Raw genomic sequence first — 19,627 nt, forward strand, 5'->3', positions numbered from 1 at the left:
TCTGGTGAGCCGTCGGACACTGCCAGGCCTTTTCCTCTGCTCTGTAAGACTTTGTGAAGCACGACATGCTCATTTAAGCGCCACAGACTCTGCTCCAGCCAGCAGACAAACACAAAAGACAGCTTCATTAGGATTCCAAGAAAACCACAGCGTCCCCTTTCTAAAGCCATATTTATCTAGACGATTTGGCGGCTTGGCCACTCAACTGAAACCTCCAAGCCCTGTAGAGCACTTCAGGCCTGAAAGAATGTTTTTCTCTCAGAGTGAATTCGGCCCCTCCTTTCAGGACGAATTCACCGCCTGTTTTACAAGGGTTTTTGCAAATAAATCAATTTAGTTTACTTCTGCTAAAAACAGTAGAAATGTTTCCAAGACAAAGACACAGGACATGTTTTTGTGGAATTTACGTTATTATAAATTAGGGCCGGGCAATATATAGATATATCAATTAGATATAGATATCTGAGGCTAGATATCGTCTAGTAATCGTACATTTTGGATATCGTAACATCGCAATACGACACAAGTGTTGTCTTTTCCTGGTTTTAAAGGCTGCATTACGGTGATGTAATTTTCTGAATTTACAGTTTTATTATTTGCCTTCACCAATTGAATCATTGTATCCCCATTACTGATGATTATTCATCATAACTCTCTCATTGTGTACATTTTTGTGAAAGCACCAATTGTCAACCCTACAATATCGATATTGATGTATTTGGTCCAAAATATCGTGATATTTGATTTTCTACGAATTGCCCAGCTCTTATATGAATTTCTCTAGATTATGTCATTTATGAGTTGGGGGGAGGGGGTGTTGGAGGAGTCTTAACAGATTCCAAATGTGCTGTGAATTGCTTTTGTTACGTTACATTACATTACATGTCATTTAGCTGATGCTTTTATTCAAAGCGACTTCCAATTAAGTGCTTTCAACCCTGAAGGTGCAAACTCCAGACAGCAAGTAGTAAGTGCAAGTACTTTAGCTTTAAATAAGCGAAAGTACAAAGAAAATATATATACTTTTGTTTTTTTACTTTTTTTTGTATTTTTTATTTTTTTTATTTACGACCCTGAGCTCAAACAGTAAGACTACAACAAGCTGATGTTTTTTTTTTTTTTTTTTTTCCTCCGTTACATTATCAGTTAAACAGGAAAGATTGAGGAGTCCCTTAGGGTTAGTCAGGAGGGAGGGGGAATGTGCTCCAAAATAAAATCTCTTCCTCCGACTCCCTGTGACCTCCGATCCATCCATCGGGACGCTCATTGTTAACCGTAATTACACTTCACTCTTAAAGTAGTGGGCTGAAGAAAAAAAAACAGACCTACTGACCCTTATAACATCTAGAATAATAACTAAAACAGTGGTATATTGTAAATCATTTCTTTGCATCAACATGCTTTGCCTCCAAATCTACGTCATTGATACGGGTCTGAACATGTAGGCGTTGGAATAAGTCTGGACTAGAATACATCCTGCTCCAATAATTTGATATCATCCCCCTTCAGACTTTATTCTGCCAAAACCTCTGCCCAACAATCACTAGCTTATTCTCCCTTTGAGGTTCTGTCTCCTCCCTCCCCATGCTCTCCTATGTAAACCCCCCACTACAGTCTTCTGCACACAACCCTTCCCACGGCCCACTTGCAAGACTTGTCAATTTCTTTCACGTTTCCCTGGAGTCCTAATTCACACTGCACCTGAAGAAACTGAGGTAAGGGAACTTTTCTTTTATAGCAGTAGATATGACAATTACCAGTATTTTATTTAAGTATTTTCTATTATATGCAAAGTGTTTTAACGAGTCAAATATATAACATAATCAGTCATCATGCCTGAAATGATTGTGAACGTTAGATGCTCTTGGTTAGACGCCATCGGAAATTGAGATAAACAGTTAGTTAAGAAATGTATTAATGAGTGTCATTTTCAGGTTTGTGGCAACATGACAGGCTGCGTGGCTTTGGTCGTCTGTGTGGCCGCCCTGACTGCATGTATAATCGCAGCAGGTAAGACGAATACACACAACCTGCACTGCAACACGTGGAACACAGCTCTACTCTACTACAAGTAAAAGTCCTGCATTTGAAATGTTATTTAACATTAAATGAATCTAGTGGAGTAAAAAGTACAATATTTCCCTCTGTAGCAGAGTAGAAGTAGAAAGTGGCATGATAAGAAAAAGACTCAAGTAAAGTACAAGTACCTCAACATTTGTACTTAAGTATAGTACTAGAGCAAATGTATTTAGTTACATTCCACCACTGGTGTGATGGAAAAAACCCAACCAGTTGCACATGATGCTCTTCATGTCACAACTTGATGTCTCCTCTTTCAGGGCTAAATCCCACAGATTTTACTGCAATGTTCAGTGTTGTTTTCAAGAGCTATCAAAAAATGTTAATTATTCAGCTTCTGAGTGTTCATAAAAGGCAGATAAAAAAAAAAAACTTCCCTATGTGGTGCCTTTGTTCCCATGCAAACTGCTCACCTTCTGCAGCAGCAGGATGACCTAAAGAAACCCAGCAGCCACTGCTCACAGGCACACACACACACACACACACATCACCATTTGCTATTTTTTCAGGATTTTATTTGACCACTTGCAGTTGTTTAGTCATTGCAGTCACACCTGGACTGTTAGAACTAACATAACTTGGCAGAAAGAATCTCAGTGATTTCAACCTCAGTGATAAGAGCCAAAGAACAATGGGCCCCTATTCCATACTCGACAGTAACTTTTATACTAGAAATGAACATAATCAACCAGTATGTTGGTACTGATATGAAATGATAGACTCAATATTGGCTGACAAACATACAAAACATACATACGATATTGATTAAGGTGCATATATATGTAGAGAGAGAGAGAGAGATGTTATCAGCATTTATTGGTTTACATTTTTTAAAACTGCAACCATTGTACTGCAAAATATCGTAACATCTTTCTTTTCCGTTGTCATTTGCATTGTGCCACAGGTGTGTCTGCCAACACTCACACAGTTTATTAGCAATAACCACAGTTATTCCCTAACCTTAACCATAACATAGTTGCCATGTGCAGATATTGTAGACAGCAAACATTGACATATATTGCATAGGGTTGGGTTGTATTTGTGAACAAAGTATAACTTTGAGAGGAAGGAATGCATATGGCTTTTAGCCGAGAAAATGTGGCGACGACAGTTAAGTTTAGGCACCAAAACGACTAGTTAAGTTAAAGGACAAATCCGGCGCAAAATGAACCTAGGGGTTAATAACCTCTGGGATATGTTTTCATGCTAATCGAATTTGACCAGTTTCGCAAGCTGCTAATTAGCTTATAACGCTAGTCGTCGGGGCACGGGTAAAGTAAAAAGAAATCTCTATTTCTATACCACTAACAAGGCTCAAAATAGCACCACACTTTAACGGTAGCATAATGAGGGTCCCTACATGTAAACCGAAGCATTGAAAACTTTGTAAGTGTACAGACAGTTTGTTAAAAAGATAGTTTATAAAGACAGTAGTGTTCACGTATACATGCGGGGGCCATTTTGGGAAAACAGTCATGACCAGTCTAACAACGAACGCCTTGCAGCCAGTAACCAGTAACATAGCTCAAGCACAGTTCGTCGTTCGACTGGTCGTGACAAAATGGCCCCTGCATGTATACGTGAACGCTACTGTCTTTATAAACTATCTTTTTAATAAACTGTCTGTATACTTACAAAGTTCTCAATGCTTCTGTTTACATGTAGGGACCCTCATTATGCTACTGTGGAAGTGTGGTGTTATTTTGAGCCTTGTTAGTGGTATAGAAATAGCGACGACTAGCATTATAAGCTAATTAGCGGTTTGCGCTAAAACTGGTCACATTCGATTAGCATGAAAACATATCCCAGAGAACGGTCGACTCGGTACACGTGTTATTAACCCCTAGGTTCATTTTGCGCCGGATTTGTCCTTTAAGGAAAAGGATCGTGGTTTGGATTAGAGCTTAGATCGGACCCAAAAAATCAAGCCCGACCCTACCCGAGCCCGTGCACGTTGCGTCCAACCCTGGCCCGGCCCGACACATTAACTGTAATTATGAGCCCGAGCCCGATTTAAACCCGACACTTTTTTAATACGTGGGCCGTTATAACTGACATTCTCAACTACAATTCCGAGTTGTTTGAACTACAGAAATCTGTTTGAATTATCTTAATGAATACCGGTAATGCAACAAGGACGAAGCATGTAAACTGCGCTGTTGGTTTATTCAGAATGGAATGGATCGCAAATGGATCCGAATGAAGAAACGTAAAAAAAAAACTCGACCTATAGCTCCCTCAGCCGAATAGTGTTGGTAACAGATCAAGGCATCAACATAATCAAAGCCCTAGGACCATATAGGAGACTTTCTTGTCTCGATCATCTAATTAATACTGTCCTTCGACACGGTCTGCATGCTAACGCACTGGCCGTGAACAGTGCTGCAGATGGGGGAGACACGATGTAGCACAGTTTACCTCACACTCAAATCAGTGCAGGACACCCAGAGCTACGGGAGAAGCTGGAGAGGCATAGCTTTCTCCCCACCGAATAAGGCTAATAAAGTAATGATTAAAAAAATCATTACCTTACCGGCCCGAGGATAGTGGCGGAAAATATAATAGCAGAGACTCTAAACTCTATTTTGGATTAAAACAATGCAAAACATTGAAGTTTGAAGTGCAAACAACTATGCCAAACCTGAAGTTAAACATTTCAGTTCAAATTCTATTTTTGCAAACAATGTTTTGAAGTTTCTATTTAGGCTTCTTTTGGATCCCACGCTCCCAAATCATTCCACACATTTGACTCTCTGCCTGCTGGCCCCGCTGCTGGCCTGTTGGAGTCCCATCAAAGCACAGAGGGGCCACCGTCCACTGTGACATCCCATTTCTCACCAGTGAAGGGGCCTTGTTGTGGTCCAAAAAGCACCATGATAAATCAATTAACCGTGTGGGGGGGGGGGTGAAGAGACGCTGACAGGCATCTCCGCACATCCTAGGTCCTGCCATCTTCTCTAGAGGAGGCTGACGGGGGTGTCATGGGCTTTATATGACCCAGCCAGGCCCCGCTTTTGTTTTCGTATGCAGTTATGAGGAACTTAGCACCCCTAGTACCTAGTCTATCCATCTTATCTTCCCCCCTCTCCCTCCCCCCTCCCCTCCCCCAGGGCATGTTAGGGCCTGCTGGACACGCTGGGAATGCCATTGGTCACAGTTACAGCTAAAAGAAAACAGCTCCGAGTGTCTGGGGTAAAGCTGGGGATGGGGTTGGGGGATCATCCCCCCGCTCGGATTACATGGGGGATGTGGGGAGGCATTGGCGGATCTAAAAATTTACATGGGGTGGCAAAGGGGTAGCGAGAGATCTTGGATGGGTGGCAGGGGAAGACGGTACATGGGAACCCCCATATGTAAACGCACTGCTATGCCCTACTATGCCCCGCAACACCCTGCTACGCCCTGAACAACAATTATTTCTAGTCATAGTTCCATTATCTTTATTGTTACTATAATTGCCACTGTTCATCATACCAACTGCTATAATTATTATGAATCATAATTCTCTATATCTGTATCTGTGTCCCAACCGGCAGCAGCAGATGGCTGCCCACCAAGAGCCTGGGTCTATCTGAGGTTTCTGCCCAAAAGGAAGTTTTTCCTCACCACTGTTGCTCTTGGGGGAATTGTTTGGTCTTTGTAAATTATAGAGTGTAGTCTAGACCTACTCTATCTGTAAAGTGTCTTGAGAAGAGTGAACTTTTGGTCATATTTACTGATACAGACAAATATTTTATCAGTAATTATGATCAAACAAAAGGTCAAACAAATGCTATGATAGAGAAACTGTAAAACATCATTAGATAATCTATGTATATATGTAAATCTTTACATATCTAACCCTATAACCTATACAACCGAATGGAAATAGCCCAAAACTGAAAACATGTCATTTCACTGAGTGACATGACATGTGACATGTGACATGTTATGCTACTGTACTGCAATGTACAGTATATAGAAGGAGAATATAATAATAATATTCCTTGTGTCTTTTCATTCTCACGTGGGATGTTTTGTATATGCAGAAAGTATATAAGTATTATTAAAAATAATAATAATGAAAGACATTTGCACCATAAATGTATGCAGAAAAGGCACAAAATGTTGCATAAAACTTCATCAGAATGCTGGGGGAAAAAAGTGTTTGACTCTCGCTCAATTTGGTGGAGGAGTATCCCCAGAACCCACCCCCCCCCCCCCCCAAAAAAAAGACAAGACTGTCATTGTCCTCCAGTGGCTGTTTGGGCTTATTCACTGCTGGTGCTGAGAGAAAAACAACATGAAGGGACTCAAAGCAACAATATGCTTCATTAAGCTTTCAGAGGCCCGTCTGCATATAAGCTTGTAGACATGAAACCAAAGTCCTAATCAGCCTAAGAACTGTCTCAGACTAAATCCTCTCATCTTTGTGCTGCTAGCCATTGATTACATTGACTTGCTTCATTGCAGGAATCCAAAATTGATTGTGGTGTTTGTTGTTTTTGTCCCATTCTAGGTGCCAGGGAGTTATCCATCACCACTATAAAGGTATTGTGTCTTTGTGCGTCTCTCTTCACTAGAATGCCAAGATGGCAGCGGCCGTGTGCAGCTGTAAAACAGCTCGACCAAGTCGAAAAGAGGAGTTGTGGGTTATACAACAAGGGTCTGTTTTTTGTAGTTTGGCTATCAATTCTTAGCCTGGCTCCGCCCTCCTACATACTTCCGCTCAATTTCCATTTTCCTTCAGTACACCGTCTGGGTTTGCGGTATATTCGCAGGTTTTCTCCGGCCAAATATTTGGCGGCCCAATCAGTGAACAGAGGGAGTGACTGAGAATGATGACGTTGAGGTTGTGCGCTAGTTTGAGTTGTAGTTCCGTAATGGCGGCGGAGAAAGATGTGAGCGAAGCCATTCGGTCCATTGAGGCAACGCTGCCGAATATCCAGAAATTAAAGCCCGAGCAAGAACAATCTTTGCTAAGTTGTGTTGGTGGCCATGATGTTGTGCTCGTCCTCCCCACGGGGTTCGGGAAAAGTTTGATTTTCCAGCTCGCTCCGTTAGTGGTGAAGGAGTTCCCTAAGGTGAACGCTAGCGATGCTAAGCTGACGTCACGTCCCCAATAGTGGGCAGATCCAATAGTTTTAAATTACAACAGAGTACCCGCCTTCAAGGAAGTTAACACTTGTCAATGGAGAGTGGCCAAACTCTCTGTACAAATGAAATGTACCAGAGTCTGGTAGGACCAGGCTAGTCAATTCTATCAGTAATAATAACATTGTACTGACCAAGGTAATTGCTAAGATCTTACTAAGTGGTGACATTACTGAAGTTTCAAAAGGTCAACAAACACGAGCACTTGGAAGATCAACCTAAATCACAGCATCACTTTATCCTAAAAGTGTAACAAATCAATCAAAACGATTTTCTAGTCCAGTGAGATAACAGCTGTTTCCAATAGAGCTGCCAATCCAGCTGTTTTGAAATTGATCAAGAGTTTAGGGTCTCCAAGAAGGTGATTTGCATCTGGAAAAAGTAATATTTTGTTATTTATGTTTTCATTTCTTCCAAGAAAATGATACTTGACGGACTTCAATTACAGACAAGAAATGACTTGATTAGAAGAACAACTCTGCAGGGAAAAAACGGAATAATGCTTTAAATAAATCTTCCACATCCTGAGATTTCCCCCACTTTTAAATCAAAGCGTTGCACACATAACAAGATTACAGGTTATTTACAGGATGTACAGTGTGCAACTGATGTGTAGCGTATTTATCTAAATCTAAGATTTCCCCACTTTTAAATCAAAGCATTGCACACATTAAAAAAATCACCAAAATTCTTAAATTATAAGATTGTCACCCAAAAGCAGCAATTTCCATTTCTAATTCAAATAAATAGATATCCTCTTTATCTTCCCAGCATGGTATCAGTTCACATTAATCACTCCCCGTTAAAATGAGGTTGTTTGTTCTGTTCTCTTCAGCAAGACCCGTACACGATGAGCCGCGGCTCTGAGCTGGAGGGCTACTGCATCGATCTGATCTCGGAGCTCTCCAAGAAGCTGGGCTTCACGTACAAACTGCACCTGGTGAAGGACAACCGCTATGGAGCCAAGGACTCCAGCGGCAACTGGAACGGCATGATAGGGGAAATCACCAGAGGGGTAAATCACAGACACTGCGACTGTACTGGCTCTCCTTAAAATGGGATACAGTCACCCAGCAATACATGCATGTCAGATTCTAACATACATGGACCTAAAGACAGGCTACTTTAGGTCCCATTACCAAGCAGTTGAGCTGACAAGTTCCCATGTCAATTTGAGTATATGGATATTTATTTGAATATATCTATATTTATATATCTATTCATATAAACATTAAAACAGCTCTAAATTGATCTGCTTATGGGACAATGTGGGATCTCATTCTGAGAAACTTTACGTAGTTTGTATATGACAAATGTACACTCAGTAAAACCTGATATCTGAAATTAGGTATCTATGAGATGAAACGAATACCGAAATTCTAATATAATTCGAATAGTAAAAAAAATCAATACTATTCGAATGCTGAAATTAATATTCAAATGTGACATTTTTTATAAATATGTTGGCTAACGTTAGCTAATCTCCCTCTTCTTGCAATGGCCTACCAGCATGTGTCACTCATGTCATGTCTCATGAACAATAACTTAGCGGGAGTGAGAAACACAAGGCATTGTGAGGTCTAAGCTAATGTTACCTACCGAGTAATGTTAGTACAACATTACGGAGCTAACGTAACGTACCGAGTAAAGTTAGTACAAGGGGGAGTGACAGCCTGCAGCTGGAAATCGTAAGAAGGACGGGAAATAGTTTTAACATGACTTAAAAATCGTCATCCACCGAGCCAAAGTGCTTATGTTAACATTAGTTAGCTCGTTCTTGTTTTCTAACTGCGTCGCGAGGTATAGTAAAGTTAGCGTAGCTGGTAGCTTCATGGAGACAGCTAAAGTTTATGTTAGCTGCCCTACAGCTGTCAGAGTTAGCTTCAAATTCATATATTATCTTCTAATAGCTGTACTCTCAGTAACGAGACAATCTGCAAGAAACGGGTTGCCTATACATCACTAAAATAGTAGTGACAGCACTGTTTGGCTTGGTTATTAATGCAGTTAGCATCATTGTGCTAACCAAGCACTGTTAGCCTTTACAACAGAGCCGCTTCACTACACTTGTTAGATAATGTTTCATTACAGAGTTCTCTGTTGATTTATGTTTGTCGCTGTATGCTCGTGGTGGAAAATGAAAGTAAACAAAGTTGCGTGCAGGTCCCCTTCAAGGCCAGGCTGATGTTAGACGTCCCTCTAGTGGACAGAACGTGTAACAACAACCATTGACAATGCATAAGCCTGAGTAGTGTAGTACATATTATTTAACAGGCTGCAATTGAGCATTAAATATTCAAATATTTGTGATGTTCTCGTTTGGTGTTTGAAATGACCAGACGTTAGTTGAGTAATTAGTATGCTTTACTGTGATAACATGTTCAGGCATGTCACATACATACAGCCGTCGACTACTGATAACTGACCAACTCCCCCATCTGATTCTATTGAGAATGTGCCAGATGTATTAAAGGCATTTCTTAAGAAGAGTACCTGGGGTTTTTCCTTGATGCATACTTTTTTGCGGTATTTGGCATGCATATTGTCAAATGTAAAGACAGTAAAAATGTCATTACATGTTGGACGAGGGGGTCCTTAGCAACATAAATGCACAGTACAATTACAATTAGACACAACAGTTAACAAAACAACATCAGCCACAAACAAACAAAGACAGAGAAAAAGAAAAAGAGCAGATCAGGATCAAGCAATCATATGCAAGTTCGAGGCTGAGCAAGAATTTAATTGGATATTAGTAAGTAACAGTGTTAGCATGTTGTTAGCATGTTGTTAGCATCAGCTATTCAAGTCCAGTAAACTTTATTCTCAATTCTACAATATGTGTGAGCCTGGGGAATGATTCTATTCCGTCACATAAGTGACATGGATCTTCAAAAGCCCATGTTGCTCAACACCTTGTACTGTGTCGCCACATTACCTACTGTGCATGTCAGTAGCATGTCCCAGCATGTCACGTGTTTCTGCTGTGTCTTGTGTTTGATATGTGTGCGTGTACCCATCAGGACGCAGACCTGGCAGTGGCCCCGCTGACCATCACTGCGATCAGAGAGCAGTCTGTGGACATGACCACCCCCTTCATGCAAACAGGAATCGGCTTCATGCTGCGCAGAGACCTGGCCTCTGAAGAGAGTAGCTTCAGCCTGCTGTCACCTTTCTCCACCGACATGTGGGTCGGAGTCCTCATCGCGTTCCTGCTAACAGGTCTCTGCATGTTCCTGGTGGGCAGGTAAGTGCAAGCTGCTAAATGTCCCCGCAAAACTGCTAGCTGATGCATCTACATCTCTTGTTTTTCTTCATTGTATGGTAGAAATAGGGCTGTAGCTACCAGGACGGGTCCTCAGTATTTTACATTCTACAGTTACAGACAAATTACACTAATTTTTTAATGGGGACATTTTGATATTTGTCATTATTTGTTAGGAAAACCAAATGAAGTAAAATCACAAAACAAAATTAAATTTGATGGACAAAAAAGTGTTTTTGGTGTCTAGTCAAATACAACAACCCCAAGAATGTTTGGCCACCTGATGAAAAAAAAAACAACTAATAAAAAAAAATATATATATATGAAGTTACCAGATTTATTTTTTATTTTTTTGGGGTCTTCTCCCCCCTCTCTCTCTCTCTCTCTCTCTCTCTCTCTCTCTCTCTCTCTCTCTCTCTCTCTCTCTCTCTCTCTCCTTTCTCTGTAAAATTGACTGTTAACTGACCAACAGAGTAATCAGTAATCATGGATATGTTATGTAATATAGCAAATAATGTATGGTTGGATTATAAAAATGTGTCTGTTCTGTGAGAGTAATAAATAACTGGAGGTCTTGCTCCTATGAAGGAGGAGTGGGGAGCCTTTTACATGTTTGTGTACCAATGCACACATCCACGTTAGCTTCTAATAACAATTGGAGAAGAATGTGTGGCTTTGGCAGAGACTATATTTCCACAGACATGAAAGTTATATTTCAGTAAACAGACATTGACATATGCATCTCGCTGCTTTAACAGTGCTGGTTCTGAGGCCTTTCATTTTTCTGCAGGATCAGTCCCACTGAATGGGCTGAGCCAGACACGGAGGAGCACAGCTTCACATTGCTGCACAGCTTCTGGTACATCACAGGAGCTCTCACCCTGCAAGGTATGGCAGCAGTCAGCTTAACTCAACCACAGGCACAGAAACACACACACACGCTGCTGCTGCTGCTGCTGCTGCTGCTGCTGGCTCTCTTTCTTTATGCTTTCTCACTGTCACCTTGTTATTGTACAGTATGTTACAATGGCTTTCACAAATATTTTACAACACAACTTCAATGTGCAAAACTCTTAAAAGCCTAAATGTTTTTATTTATTTATTAAAAACTAAAACTTTGTGGTAATAATAAAAAATACATTCTATTTTAGGGCGCCTTTCAGGACACTTAAAGTCACCTTACAAAGTATTAAAGGTCCCATGTCATCCTTATTTTCAGGTTCATAATTGTATTATGTGTGTCTACTAGAACATGTTTACATGCTTTGTTGTTCATAAAACACATTATTTTTCTCATACTGTCAATCTGAATATACCTGTATTCACCCTCTGTCTGAAACGCTCCGTTTTAGCGCCTGTCTCTTTAACACCCCTCTAAAAAAAGCCCAGTCTGCTCTGATTGGTCAGCATTTCTGGGTGTTCCACATCTGCGCTCTCGGCGTCTGCACCGTACAGAAGTCTTGGCGGCTCGTTTAAAGGCACGGTTTCTCAACTCTGGCTGTAAATTTTTCTGTAGATTGAGCGTTTTGATACTTTCGTTGACCTGTTTTATAATAAGATTCAATATGGGATCTTTAATGTTTGTGGTAGATACAGAACAAAACAATTAAATCATTGTATCTTTTATATTTAGGATTTACTGTAGTGTAAGAGTATACTCTAGAATAGATTATATATATATGTACAGTCACACAGTATATTCAATAAAATTACAAAGGAATGGTTATTCTACATAATTTCAAATACCTGCAATTTAAACTTTTTTAGCTTTTTTGTATAATCTGAGAGGAAATACTTTGTTTGGATGAGAAGGCTTCTTTGGTAAGCATCACTGGATGAGAAGAACCATTTTATTTTATATGCAACAATAACTCACATTCAATGATAAACATATTCAATGTTGTGATGTTTTGGAAAACTTGATGCACCATGCTTCACTCCTTCTATCCAGTTGTTTTCATTTAACATTTCAATGGGCCTGAACAATGAGGAGCAATGTATTTTGTATACCTTTCAGCACAATCACAAAATAATGTAATACTATACCTTGATAACATCATACAAAATTCAACGTGATGATCATCATCGGTAAACCCTGTCTGCATTGTTTTTAATTGAGCATGGATTTATGTAATGCATATTAATGTCTTTTAAAAGGTTTTGTGTGCAGCCTCTTGACTGCTGTCTGTGTCCTCACAGGTGCTGGTCCTCACCCTAAAGCCCCGTCTGGACGCCTAGTCAGCGCCATCTGGTGGCTGTTTGCTGTACTGCTTTTGGCCAGCTACTTTGGCAACTTCAACTCTGTGATGCACACTGATAATCATGTCATCAAGAGTTTTGAAGACCTCGCTAACCAGGATCTGATAGATTACGGCACAGTTGAGGCTGGATCCACCATGCTTTTCTTTAAGGCAAGGGTTTTCGAAAATTTTTAAGCCAAGGACCCCTTAACTGAAAGAGACAATTGTTTTTTATTTTTTCATCACACATCAAAATAATTTGTACATAATAACCAATCCATCAGAAAAAAATGTAGGAAGGAAGACAGGAAATCCCAGGGGGTTATAAAGTGTCCCTTTTACATAGAGTATGATTACAGTTTAATATGTAACAACAAGGTAAAAGACAAAAGAAAAATCAAATATACACATCAATAAATGTATGTATAAAAAAAAAAAAAAAAAACAACAGACAAAAAAACAAACGATGGAGAAAAGAATATGAAAGGGAAAAATAAACTGATAAACATAAATAAACGATATTGTATAAAATAAAGTTGCATTTTTAAACTGGGCCAACAATGTGTGACCAAAGTGTCGGCGGCCTAAAGCCTTTATAAATACCTTTTTTTGTTGCAATACTAAGCTCTTAAAATAGCCTACTTATTGTTGGCATGGTTTTATAAATCATGTTTAAATGTTAAACATACATGTGGCACAGAGAATCCTTAGGATTAATCTGTATCTATGGATGGCTACCTTAGTGACTACCTTAACTATAGGCCAGTAAGCATTGGGGATTTATTTTTGCTAATATGTTAGATTCGTGTTAAGACTTTTTTAATTTTTGAAAAAATTAACAATAATTTCACAATAATTGTATTGACTCTGACCGTGTTGACGATCCCTGCTTTAAAGCATCCAGCAGCTACTAAATAGAGTTTACATAAATTACAGCTGATTTATAACGTCTGAGATATGTTGACATAACTGAATGGAACATGTGCTCCTGATATCTTGCATACTCAGAACCAGTGGTGGAATGTAACGAAGTACAAATACTTTGTTACTGTACTTAGGTACATTTTTCCCGTATCTGTACTTTACTTAAGTAGAATCAATAGTGCATACTTTTGACTTTTACTTTGTTACATTTTGCAGCAATTATCTATACTTTCTACTCCACTACATTTCTACAACGTTCCGTTACGTTTTCGTTACATTTTCTGATCAGTTTTTCCCCCTGCCAAAACGTCTTCCTGACCGTCACACGTTTGTCTCACCAGTGAAGTTTGGTTGCCATAGATATACTGTATGGGGCACCGCCGACCCTTCATCGGCTTCCAAGCCGGGTCCGGTGCTCCAGAGCCCGGGCGCAGCACCGCTGACCCTCGGTAATACAGCCTCCGGTAAAAGTGAATATGTTTGTTTTTTTATTATTCCCGTTTTTAAATCATAGTTGCCATCTATTTCTCTATACAGCGTTGTTTACTTCTCCACCAGGCTGCGTAAAGCGTGTTTTACAGTAACCCCAGCCCAGCTGGCGCATGCAAATGTGACATCATGGAATCGCCGTAACTATTTATACCCGTGCTGGTGGTCGCGACACTAGTTGCAGTCTTCTCCTAAACAGAGGTGGCGCAACTGAGGAAAGGCTACCGACTTTGCTATTTCTACGGACTAGAAGAAGAAGAAAAAGGTAAACAATGGCAGAACTAGCAGCAGCATTGACGTCAATGCTTCGATTTGATTCGATGACCTGTCATGTCACTCTGAGAGTAGTGATGGTCAAATGAAGCTTCGCGAACCACTGATTTTATTTTCCGAGCTCACTAGATGGCGCTCTCTGTTCAAAGAAAAAGGTTAAAGGAATGGCAATTCAGTGTGTTTTCAACCCTTTGTTGAACAGAGAGCGCCATCTAGTGAGCTCAAAAAATAAAAACAGTGGTTCGCGAGGCTTCATTTGACCATCACTATCTGAGAGTCCTGGCCTCCGGTTGCCCAGGAGCTTGTTCATGCTTCCTGTTTCCGCTTTGTCGCACGCCGCTGAGTGGTGCGCGACTATAAATCCGGGCGCCCCGGGAAGATCTACGTCATTTTGACGTCATGATGGCGCGCGCCAGCTTGGCTGCGGCGACTGTAAAACAGCTTTAAGACGCGTTCATATCTTATTTATTTGGCTGGACCTCTTCAAATCCGCCTCCCTGCTGCTTCACACACTTTATTTGCTTACGCTCCCATGATTAAAGGAAATAAAACCGTCTTAAAATACATCCATGAATAAAGCCAACCGCATTCCGATTCTAACAACATATTTCCATTTTATACTGGTTAGGATAGGAACTTTTTTAAAAGCCAGGCCTTGTTTTTTGGTAGTGGACAGTATGGATACTGTCGAAAATCAGCATCAAAATAACTAAACCACCCCTTTGTAAATCACGAGTCGCTAGACACAGTGCCCTCACTGACCAAGGTGCAAACTAACCAACTAACCATCTTTTTTTTGGTAATATGCAAATAAGATTAAGAGAATAAATCATTATGCAAGTACTTTTACTTTTAATACTTAAAGTACATTTAAAATCAGATACTTTTTACTTTTACTTAGTAGGGTTATCATTGTGGTACTTCTACTTTTACTAAAGTAAATATGTCTCTGGTTATTTGTTCTTTTACTTAAGTACTGAGATTAAGTACTTCCTCCACCACTGCTCAGAACACAGTGTTGAGCACATGAGAAGATTAACATGTTTTTATTGTGGATTGTTTTGTTTCCCAGAATTCCAACAATCCCATCTACCGGCATATCTACGAAAACATGGAGCGTAAGAAGAGCTACGTGGCCAACATGGAGGAGGGTCTTCGCCGCACCCAGGAGGGAAACTTTGCCTTCATCGGTGAAGCGGTGTCCTTGGACTTGGCGGTGGCTCGCTACTGTAAATTGTACCGTTCACAGGAAGTCATCACCATGAGAGCCTACACCATCGCAGCACCTCTGGGTGAGTCATCTGAGGCTTGTACTACGAATCAAGATCAACATGCCCTAGATGTATTTCAGTTACCCGGCTTCACCTAACCTAACAACTGCGGTCCCGCATAAGCTGTGTCACGACGGTGGTTATCATTTAGTTCAATCAACCCAGGGTTTCCCAATCCAGCAACACGTGTGTTCACATAAAAGAGGCGGTGTTTGCTCTATATGACCAATCGCAAACATCTACCAATAGGAAGGACGAATAGGAAGAGCAAACTATGATTCTATATAAATATGAAGAACACAGATACGGTTTTACAGGCAAAACACAATGCAGTTGCTGCTTCTTAAAACAGGAGGAAAGCTGGTAAAAAAATAGCCGACGCTGTAAATGCGTAAATCACAATGCATCACTTCCCCATCCACGACGCATCACTTTTCCATTGCCACGACAATTTAACCCGGTAACAAGTGATCCACCGTCGTGGTACAGAAAACCCTGGGTTGAACCTGAAGTTACCTCGTTAACGCCAAATCTTGCTTCGTAGTACAGGCCTCTGGGCTCTCAGGTTTTGTTGCGTCTCAAAACAGGGTTTACACTTCTCTCCCAAGCTCTCTTTTTTTTAATCCTTCACTTTTTGTGTGTGCAATGCTTCGAATGCCTTCGAGGAGTGACTGTCTAGAAGTGTGCTCCATTACCCTCATTTGTACATTCCATCCATGGACTGTAACAAAATAATGTGTAAATCAGTGACGTCACCCATTGTTTTGTGGTCTGCCGTTTTGAAGCTAGGAGTTTGTATTTCGACCGTCACCATCTTGGTATCTTTGGAGCCAGAAGTAACCATATAAGTCCCTTTCCTGTTTTAACATGGCAGTGCTCACATGCACAAAGCAAGCTCTGTAAAGACATTATTTACCCAGATTGGTTTGGAAGACCTCCATCCCATCCAAGAACTTTGGGATGAACTGGAACACCGACTGTGAGCCGGCTCTTATCCACCAACATCAGTGTTGGACCTAGGGCTGGGTAAATATTCAAAAATATTCGATAGCTGTACCGATACCAATACCTTGACTTCGATACTGGTTCCCAAACGATACTTCTTTTGATACCAATTTAATAAAACAAAAATAAATTACAAAATTACGGCACAAATCTTTTTATTTATTTTCCAGCTCCTACTACGTGAGCCGTAGTAAGTACCGTTTTTCCTGCGTGTCTCTACTGCGTGTAATGTTAGACAGCCAATCACAAACATTATAAGATCTTGGTAGAAGCATGCTGCGTGCTTATTGGCTCACTGACGCTGATGGGATTTACTCCTTAGGTATTGAAATTGGATATTGAATGACAAGCCATTTTTTCGATACTCGATACTTATCAGCCTATTTCTTCTATCACACCACCTCTCTTTGCTCCACCAGGTTCCCCGTTGGTCAAAAACCTCTCCATTGCCATCCTCCAGCTCAGTGAGTCCGGCGAGCTGACATATCTGAGGAACAAGTGGTGGGCCAGCAGCTGCGTGGGTGCTGACAAGGCCCAAACCTCCGAGGCCCTGCACCCCCATGACCTGCTGGGCCTCTTCCTCCTCCTGGGCCTGGGACTAGGTGTGGGGCTGCTGCTGGCCCTGTTGGAGCTCGTATCCAGGGCCCACAACCAAGCTAAGGATAGCAAGGTAGGGAAGATTATCACAGTGTGACTTTGGTGAGCCCTTGTAGCGCCTCAAACAGGCTATAATTTATCTTTTTTACTTTAATATCTCAACAAGTATTGGATGGATTCTGGACAAATTAGGATGAATGTTTCGGACTTTGGTGAATCCCTAGTCCCATTGCCTATTTCCACATTGCTGTGTAATAAGGTCTAGCTACTAGAGGATGGATATCCCAACCGAGCCCGTCGGGAACCCGACAGGCTGGGCTGGGTTCGGACAGATATTTAGAAATGATGTTCGGATTCGGGTCGGGCTCGGTCACATCAGAGTGATAAGGCATTGAACGTTTTAAATTTAAAAAAGCTTATTATGTAGGTGCACGCCTGTTAACGTGAGCTTGTTGCCCCGTGTGCCCTGATGCACTCATCTGTTGACATTTCCGAATGCCTTCCTACAGTTGCTTAATAAAAGCGGGCTTGCCACACAAACAAACGTACATTTGTAAATGTGTCATTAGTATAAGAAAAAAAATTAGATTTTAACTGGCTCGGGTCGTGCTCGGACATAAATATCTTAATGCCTGTCGGGCTCGGGCCGGGCTCGGACAGAAAAATGCGGCCTGATCCACACTCTACTGGCTACACCACACATAAAAAACGCTCTGGGTTGTTTTGCATTTCTTTAAACCAATCACAATCGTCTTGGGCGGTGCTAAGCTCCGGACGCAGCGGCGGTGGCTCTGCTATATAGTCTTGGAAAGGAACTTTTTTTGACAGAACATTTGCACCCCGCAAAAGAAAACGCCACATACAATATTAAACAAAGTTAACTGTTCACACGATAGAGTAACGTGAGCTATTTACATTAGATGGATACATAGTTAAACGTCATCAGCGTAACCAGTGTATCGAAGTGTGTAGTTTGTTTATTTTACTGCCAGCTGACGTTAGCATTTAGCTCAAAGTCCCACTTTGGCAAAATACAGCCTCATAGAGCTAATAGCAAAGCTCTCGACTGGTAGTTTCTTTACCATTTCTTCTTTTTCTTTCACAGAAATCATGCTGCTCGGTGTTGACATCAGAGCTAAACCAGCGATTTTGCAACAAAGGGGAGAGTGCAGAGCAAGACGGCTCGGACAAAAGCAAAGCCTAAAGGAAAAGTTTACATGTTAGCTTTTGATAAGATAGTGTCAGCCTCTGTCCTGTTCCATCACACACACTAGCTTTCTGTATCTCTGTAGTAACAGTGTGTTGTGTGGTCGTTCAGTGTGTTTTCGTATTTTTCCAGAAAAGCTCTTTGACCACATGGAACACATCAACTAGCAGCTACAGCGTATTACGCAACAAATCTAGGGACTTAGAGCTTCCAACTGCAAATACTAATCACTTTGAATTGTTTACAATGTTGCTGCATGTTATCAAATATCTACATCCCACCCCCCTACTAACTCGGGTATATTTCTTGTTGAACTACAGTAGTGGTATAACCTTTTTTTTCTATTTGCTTGTATATTCCAAATAAATCCCCCAATATCCCAAATGCTCTCTGGTTTCAAAGTATACAATACAATTACATTTTTCATGGTGGAAGTGTGTTTATGACCACATCTTAGCAGCCCAAAACATTATCTAGACATTTAGTAACAACAACATAAAAGACATCAAAAAAGCATTACTGATTACTGATTACTGATGAGGTGTTTTATTAGATCAATAATTTATATTAATAATTTATCAAATGACTATGTGCTTTACAGAGCACAATTAAAACAGCACATATAAAATGCAAAAAACAAACAAAACAAAAATGAACAATAAGACATTATTACAACAATAAGACAACAAAATGTTAACAATGATTTGATAAAAGCCAGCAGAATAAAATACACCAAAAAATGGTGATTAACCAATGATTAAATCTTAATAATAATAAAAATATACCCAGGCCATGCAGAGTTGACTGTTTGACACTGGGCCAGGCATGGGACAAGTTAGCAGCAGGTTAGCCAGTAATAACAACAAAAATAATACAAATGAGCATTTAATAAAAATGTTCATGTCAGACTTTTCAAAAGCCAGGCCTTGAGACTTTGTGTGGAGGTGTGGTAGGGTGTTCCACGTATGAGAGGTTCTTACAGTAAAGCATGATGATAATAATTATACATTTCTTTTGGAAGCTTTTTACTATTTTTTTTCATTTGTGTTTTAGTTTAACCCTGGCCTACAGGTATGTGCTAAGATACTTTCACATCAAACATAATGTGACAATTCAAAGTGGTGAAGCTCTACAGCAATTTGGA

At 40.5% G+C, this 19,627-nt stretch overlaps 1 protein-coding gene across 1 annotated transcript; it reads left to right on the forward strand.

Annotated features, from left to right (window-relative positions):
* Positions 1–1,503: 1,503 nt before the first annotated feature.
* LOC144520474 (putative glutamate receptor) lies at positions 1,504–18,867 on the forward strand. Its single transcript, XM_078254208.1, has 10 exons — positions 1,504–1,715; positions 1,935–2,010; positions 6,578–6,609; positions 8,048–8,227; positions 10,236–10,459; positions 11,268–11,365; positions 12,677–12,888; positions 15,476–15,695; positions 17,099–17,349; positions 18,382–18,867. The coding sequence occupies exons 2-10, from the start codon at positions 1,947–1,949 to the stop codon at positions 18,478–18,480; spliced, it is 1,380 nt and encodes a 459-aa protein (XP_078110334.1). The 5' UTR covers positions 1,504–1,715; positions 1,935–1,946; the 3' UTR covers positions 18,481–18,867.
* Positions 18,868–19,627: the final 760 nt, after the last annotated feature.

Source organism: Sander vitreus, chromosome 7 (assembly GCF_031162955.1).
Source record: "Sander vitreus isolate 19-12246 chromosome 7, sanVit1, whole genome shotgun sequence".
NCBI lineage: Eukaryota > Metazoa > Chordata > Actinopteri > Perciformes > Percidae > Sander > Sander vitreus.